Consider the following 7,471-nt stretch of genomic DNA (forward strand, 5'->3'; position numbering starts at 1 on the left):
GGGAGCAAGGTGGTGTCCCACGCCCTGGCACAAACATCCCTGTCCTGGGGGATGATTCTCTGAGTCACGCAGAGGAAAAGAAGCGCTCTGATGTAAAAGACAACAGGAAGGCGTTCAGCACGCCGTGTGCCAGCAGGACACCTGCAGAGCTGCCGCAGGGGTGGAAGTGAGCCACAGGCTGCATGGGGAGCGCTGAGAAAACTGCACGGCTGCACAAATCTGACGCCAAACCAGGGCTCTATTTTTGGTCTCCCCTCTGCGTTTCTGACACCTGTAGGGCCGCGTGAAGTGCACAGAGCCTTGTGCCGCAGCTCCCGGCGCGGAGGAGCCGCCGCGGGGCACGGGAGCGCAGCCGAGCGTTCTCGCTTAGCCAACAGGACTAATTATAACCCGGCAATATGAACTGTACATGTGCTGGAGCTGCCAAGACGGGGGCTGGGTGTGTGCCAGCGCTCGAATGAGGACACAGCACGGTGTCGGGACTCTCCGGGAGCAGCAGCAGCAGCACCGAGGTAGGCGCGGAGCCCGCGGAGGGAGGCGGACACGGGGTACGGCAGGAGGACGGTGGGCGTTCTGCTCTCGCTCTGGGATGGGCACGGTGTCCTGTCAGCCACTCTGCTCTCCAAATAGGTGATCTCTGGGCGGTGACACACTTAAGAAAAAATCTTAGCTTTGATGTGGTCTCATTAACGTGCAACAAACCTAAAAAAATCTGCGACTAGTATGTAGTTCTGGAAAAAGCTTTGACTTCTGCATGTTTTTATGGTGGTGTGGACCACTGTCCCTTCCGGTGGTGATAAACAGCATGGAGAGGGCATGAGGTGAAAAATGATAACTGAGGCAGATAACGAGTTGTGTTAAAACCACCTAGGACAAACTGGAATAATACGAGACACTCTGCAGAAATGTATCATATAGACTACTTAAAGCAAAGGGGCAGACATAAAAAATGCTTTGAAAGGTAAATCGCAGAAATTTAAGAAATCTGCTTGAAGTGAGACATGATGAAATGTTAGAAAACCACAAAGGTGAAAGAAATAAATGTGCTAATTACATAATTGTGGGGCTACCCAAGAAATGTCTATGAAGGGGGAAGCTTATGCAGGTTGGTTATGAAATCTTCAGTGGGGGTTCAGGAAGACTGAGTTGATGAAACTATACTGTTAAACTTCTGTTAAGCTGTAAGCTTAAAAAATATTTTAAAAAACTTTCTTTAAATGAACATGCTGTGATATTGTTTTAATGATTGGGGGTATGAAAAAGTTGATCAAATGCTACTTTATAACCTAAGGTTTGCCTTGAAGGAAGATACATTAAATAATAATAATAAAAAGTCAGTAACTACTAAAAGTCGAGCTGTCTCCTGGCTTCACTGTACTTAGAGTCAGTGAGTTTCCTGGTTGTGTCTCCAATTCAGGATTGCTTGTTAATATTTTTATACATTCTGGGAAGCTTTAGGCTCTGATGAATATTTTCTCTTGCTGGTATGCAAGGCTCTTCTTTTCTCTTTTAAGGGCTATTTGCACTTGTAGAAGGCTCTTTGCTTTGAGCTCTTTGCTGTCTAAGTAGAGTAACTGTATCATGTGTAAGGACTCAGTTTGTAAATGTTAACAGGTCGATCTGTTCAAAACTGGTTTCTTACAAAACAGTAAATAATTCATAAATATTGGTTAGCTTTGTTTATAACCAGATCACAGACTGTTAAACAAGACTTGACTTAATTCTAGGATTGTTTTTATTACATTTCTATAAAGAGCTTCCAATACTCTCTGTGAATAAATATGCAGAGCTCTTAACCCTGATTTCTTACATGAACTTACATTCTTACATAATTTTAAATTGATGCTTCTCTCCTCCACAGGTATCTTTAAGAATATAACAGTCTTGATTTAGTCTTAGGAAGTGCCTATTCCTCAATAACTGTTACAAAGCTTTGATGTATTTTAATATAAATATTAATCTCTTTGCAGGTCTACTTATCAGATGCATTCTGTGATCTCTACCAGTGAACCTGCACAAGCAACTCCCTTCTAAGCTCAATCTAGGAACTGCATCTTGGTCCTTGTACTGCTCGAACTCCCAGAGAATCACATTTAACAAGACCTTCCTTATTGCCTACTGAAAAATATAATGACTGAGTTCCTGGTTTGTTTTAATTGGTGCAATGGTGAACAGCCCCCACCGGTAGGTAGATGCACAACTGCCACCCTTTATTGGATTTGAAATTTTGTTGTCCAGTTATGTGGAAGACACTTTCATCATCCTGTTGTTTTGATTAGTTTGGGCAAAGTAATGCAAAAGCTAAAACCAGTCCTGTTAAGCTATGTTTGAACTGTGTGTTCTTTGCCAGAAACTTAGACAGCATGACTGTTTGCAGTTCCCAGGCCCTGACTTTCCAACAGTAAAGAAAGCTTTTGCTAGAACTCAATTAGCAGTAATTAAAATGACTTTCACTGTGTCTTACTGGGAACAATCTGAAACTCCAGCCTGCTTGCCATGAGGTGTCATTGGGGGTCAGTCCTGGCTATCTATTTTTATCTTGGCTACTTGATTCTGGCTGAAAGGTGATGATGTTTTCTGAATAGAGACCTTAGATATGTTTTTTTCCTCACAGAAGAGGCGTCGGAGACTGGACCGGAATATGATTGGAGAGCCAATGAACTTTGTACACACCGCGCATGTCGGGGCCAGGGAGATGAGCAGTGACTATTCCTCAGTAAGTGTGCACCTCTGGAGACAGCACAGATCTCCTCTCAGTAACCTGTAGAGCAGGTAGCTAACAAAATACTGGATAGTTGTAAGAGAGAGAAAAATCTTGAGGGTTTTTTTGTTTTTTTTTTTTTTTTTTTTAATCAATATAGTAGCATCAGAACAGAACTGTCTTTTGGTTTGTAAACATGAGATACTGTGGGAGATACACTGAGCAGGAAGTGCTCATTTCCTCAGTCTTTACACATGATGAGAAACTTTTAGATACAGATTCTGTGGATGCACTTGATACTAGAACCAAATCACCTCGAAGTCAAAGATGTGCCATGGTGAGGGATGTAAGAATAAGTGGATTTTGTACAGGAAAAATGCATCTCAAGCACTGACTTAAAATAGTGTTTAATAGTCCTGGATTTAGTTATTCCTCCCTACTACAGTTGGGACTCAGCACTATAAACATATGGTCCACCTGCTTTTTCAAATTGATGCCTTTAATAACTGCTCTGATAACCAGAATTTATAAGATGTGTATTCTAATAAGCTTTTTTTCTTAGGCTGTGTCGATTCAGGACCACATGAAGTCTAAAGGTGGCTACACAAATGGCACTTCTGCAACTGTTGAAATATAGGAAACTGAGAGAAGGCTGAAATCTGCTCTGTCTTAGGATGACCCCCTGGACTGTGCTTTAATATTCTCTAAAACATTGTTATCATGGAGTAGGGAGAGTACCTGAATTAAAAATAGGTCAGTACAAGCTTTGGTGTTCTTTGCACAATATCTTCTAAAGGAATTATTGTAAATTATCCTTAAAATGGTCTGTCATGGTAGTGTTGTAGTAGCAACTGTAATTTATCACTGTGGATGCCTTCCTAGCTCTGTCCCAAAAGCCTCTCAAAACTGTCATATAAGATGGGATTGGAAGTCAGTATGAATTGTCTGGGATTTTGGCATCTGTCTTTTTCTCATCTCAGGAAATGCAGAGGAGATTTAATTGGAAGGTATCACATGATTTCACTTCTTACATGGGCTAAACTGAGTTGCTAAGTACGACCTTGTACCTGTCAGATAACTTTGGACCTGTTTTTTAGATGCTTTACAACCTAATGCATAAATCTTTGGTATTTTTTAATGCCTTTTGATAGTGAAAGAACTCCAATGTAGGGTAGTTAGCTGAGTCTGCAAAACACGGTGAAACTTCTGCCTTGCCAAGATAACACTTTTGTATCTAAAAATTGAGCTTTGCCAACATTCTGACTCTCAAATGAGACTTAGAACAAGAGATGTGTTCCCCAGTGACTGAGCTGCCTCCCATCCATGCACACACATTGCTGTGACTGGCAGCTATTACTGCAACACAGCATTTAACTTCCAGTGGTGCTACAATATGCTCACAACTGTGTGTTAGTTTTGCATGACTATTGTTGAATTTTAAACTAAACATATCTAAGATCCCTCTCTTTGTTACCTCTCTGTAACAGTAACCACACAGGACTTCAAGGGGTATCTTGCTTGTCTTTCTGGCTCCTTAATTTCAAGACTGTCTGTTTTATATGAAATTAATCTTTTCTTGCATGTGGTGTAAGTGATATGGCCATGTGAAGGACACACATTTAAAGAATATTGTGAAAAGTTGCAGGAGAGTATTAAATGGAAACAGCATTTTGCAGAGTTCCAGCACTTCATAAATATTTAAATAAATATCCATAAATATTTAGACATACTCAAACTACAGTGTATTACTTAGTTCTTATTCATCTTTCTATTAAGTGGTATGACAAAACTGCTGAAGCAGAACTAAGTTATTCTCATACCCAATCACTGACAATTGTTCCCGAGCTCAAAATTCTGTATGACTACCACTGTAGAAACAGGAAATCTGCTTGCTCTCATGGGATTAACTAATTTACAAGTTTCAGATTGCTGCCATATCAGCACAAGTTATGCTGGAAGTCAGCAAGCTGTCCTTGCTCTAGGCAGAAGATCAGTTATGAACTTTTTTCCATTAAAAAAAAGTTATAGCTGGCAAATCTTTTAAATTGTATGATTCTGTTTGTAGTTGTGATACTTAAATCTAGGCTGCTGGCTTTGCTGAATTGTTGGGCTGTGTTTTCTGAGTATACCAGGGAACTTAAAATATGAATAGTAGCTTTGTGTTTCTGTATATGTTCAAAAAAACAGCTTTTACCCTCCCCCATATTTTATCATTTAAGTCCAAAAAGGAAGAGGAGTATTGCTTTCTGTAACAGTCAACAGCTGATCATAACATTCTGTAACCACATAAGAGAAATCTAATATCCATTTCTTGCTGGATCCTTACTCTTGAATTAGAATGCACACCAAATTTTAATATATTTTAAAATTAACTGTACATTTAGCTTTTGCAAGTCTCTTACATTTCTGTCTTCTAACTTGAGATATACTCTAACAGACTAGTTAAGATACAGAGTTTAAAGAAGCTAAATCCTGTATAGTGTTGAGGAAAAAAGTGGCCAAGTTGTTTGAAAGAATAGATTCTAATTCATCTGCTATTATAGGGAGTGAATGCATTCAGTCATCTATACCTGCCCAGAAAAAATGGTGATAAGGCACTTGTCATTAAGAAAATGGGCTGTGTTTTTTTAACTGTAAGAAAACACATTGAACAAAAGTTAAGGTTTCTTGAAGACCCATTCAGTAGATTTAAAATCAGTGGTGTAACTAGAAATAAAGGAGCTGATGAATATTTCAGTTCTTCCCTCTAAAAATAAATGAACAGAAAATTTGTTACTAAACAGTTATTTAGAGAAAAATCCTAATTTTGATCATGTAAAGCAAGTATCACTATCTGGTGTGAAACTAACCTATTTTCATCAGAGTATATAGCATTATGTAGGACCATAACTAAGTGCAACATCATTAAAAAGAAATGTTTTGCTATTACATTGAAAGTGTCATTACTTTTAAAAATCTAACAAACATAAACACATCTTAGGGCTTAGGTATTTTTTGTTCTATATTTAGAAACCTTATGTACCTGTAACCTGTCATGTAACTCATGAGCCTATCTTAGTTATAATAAATATGTTGAACTGGGCACTTGCACTCTTTTCATATTGTGGAAAATATTGATATTTTCTCTGCACTGAAAACCTGTTGGTTAAGTGGATGGATCAACATGGCTTCAACTTTTATTGCACAGAATGAAATTTCTCCACTAGAGAGCACAGTTTTACATCAAGTCTTCTCTGTTCTGTGCAAGCTGTTACTCCATTGTGGGGTTTGGTGGTTTGTTTTTTTTTTTTTTTTTTTTTGAGCTTGACTAAAATAAAATACAGAAATAATACCAATTGATCAAACTTTTTAATCTACATTGTAGGCTGTGAAGACCTTACATCAAGACAATCAAGAAACATTACAGCTCTGCTGACTTGATGCCATTTTATGGTTTCTTTTTTTTATTCATAAGTAAAGTAACTTGCAAGCAGAGCAGGATCAACTGATTTTTATGTAGTCTGGGAGAGTCTTAGCAGTGTTTGCTTCCTTGGGGAAAAAAATCTGGGATGGGGAGGTATTTTCAATTCTGGCTATCTTATCCCTTGGTGTTCCTGCAAGGCTTTACTGACTGTCCCATAATACTGCATACACCTGTGGTCAGTATATAGAAAATGTATTTGTCTTTTTCACAACCTAATATGCTTTTTTATCTCCTGCAGAACAGCTTTATATCAATTACAGGGTGCCAATGCTATGCTCCAAGTTAGCCTGTGATATAATAACGTGGTACTATTCCTTCGTATGCTCTTGCCACATTGGACTACCAGGTGCTGTTGTAGCTTCCACTTTGTATAGACCAAAAATGTCCAGAGATTAATAAATATCCTTAATCTCACTATGCCAGCAAGAATAAGCACAATTCAACAGTGTTAAGTTCCATGTCCATGAAATTCATTATATGTTACTAAATATGGTATCACTGGAAAAAGAAACTCCAATCTGTCAGTGAAAGATGATTAAATGGCTGCTTCTGACCATGTCTGGATTTACTTTGCTGTCAGCACTGTGACACGGCCCTGAAAAGCCAGGAGTTGAAGATAAGAACAATCTTGTCTGCCTTTAATAATTGCTGTGGAACTACAAGAAGAAAACACTGCTGTTTTTCAGTGGTGCTAAGATACTCTCCGGTGAGTGAGTTCCTGTAAGGCTTCCAGATACTTTGTGGTTAATGCTTGAAATTCAAAATTTTAACTGCTTACCTAAAAAAGTGAAGTCCTGAGTGCCTAAAGAGATGCTGTAAGTGGTTGGACTTCTCCAGATAAACTGCCCTTCCCTCATACACAGTGATTTGTCTGACACAGAAGGCCTAAGAATTTTACACCAGTAATTTTCCTGCTAATATTCATGTGGTTAGAGTGTAAATGTAAAAGGTTTCTCATACAGAATAGGTCCTCTCTAAGAACTGGCCTTTTGGACAGTTGTTTCCTCAACAGAGTCTTAAGCTGTGGAGTTACTTAAACTTTTCATCACACAGAGCTCTGATCCAGTTTTGTACTTTGCTATGTGAAAGCATCAAGTCCCCTTGTTATGGCCCAGCTCTTCCTGCTGCAGGGAAGGTGGTGAAGAGCTAACAGGCTGATCAGGAACTACAGAAAAAACGAGGTATGAAGTGGGGGAGATTTAGCCACGGAGAGGCAATGTGGTGCACGTTAATGAGGAAGGAGCAGGGAGCAGAAAGTGCTCATGTTGACGTTTCTTATCTGCAGTGCACAAGACAGCTTTGATATC

General features: G+C 39.1%; 1 protein-coding gene across 4 annotated transcripts; it reads left to right on the forward strand.

Moving 5' to 3' along the window:
• Positions 1–320: 320 nt before the first annotated feature.
• On the forward strand, positions 321–6,498 carry LOC310914766 (CDC42 small effector protein 2-B-like). 4 transcript variants are annotated; one of them, XR_014591101.1, is made up of 5 exons: positions 321–512; positions 1,971–2,184; positions 2,615–2,716; positions 3,264–3,454; positions 6,066–6,498. XR_014591101.1 is itself a non-coding variant. In XM_083871154.1 (4 exons), exons 2-4 carry the CDS (start codon positions 2,131–2,133, stop codon positions 3,336–3,338), a joined length of 231 nt encoding a protein of 76 aa, XP_083727280.1. In that variant the 5' UTR covers positions 321–548; positions 1,971–2,130; the 3' UTR covers positions 3,339–5,977. The 4 variants fall into 4 exon arrangements, 3 of the variants coding, with proteins under 3 accessions (XP_083727280.1, XP_083727278.1, XP_083727279.1); XM_083871154.1 differs by lacking the exon at positions 6,066–6,498 and having other exon boundaries at positions 321–548; positions 3,264–5,977; XM_083871152.1 differs by lacking the exon at positions 6,066–6,498 and having other exon boundaries at positions 3,264–5,977.
• The last annotated feature ends 973 nt before the right edge of the window (positions 6,499–7,471 follow it).

Source organism: Zosterops lateralis (genome assembly GCF_965231275.1).
Source record: "Zosterops lateralis genome assembly, chromosome: 13".
NCBI classification, from domain to species: domain Eukaryota; kingdom Metazoa; phylum Chordata; class Aves; order Passeriformes; family Zosteropidae; genus Zosterops; species Zosterops lateralis.

Coding starts and splice junctions, on each gene's coding strand:
- LOC310914766 (XM_083871154.1), top strand. CDS start 2,131: ATGACTGAGTTCCTGGTTTGTTTTAATTGGTGCAATGGTGAACAGCCC. Junction 2,185..2,614: donor ATGGTGAACAGCCCCCACCG/GTAGGTAGATGC, acceptor TTTTCCTCACAG/AAGAGGCGTCGGAGACTGGA. Junction 2,717..3,263: donor TGAGCAGTGACTATTCCTCA/GTAAGTGTGCAC, acceptor TTTTTTTCTTAG/GCTGTGTCGATTCAGGACCA.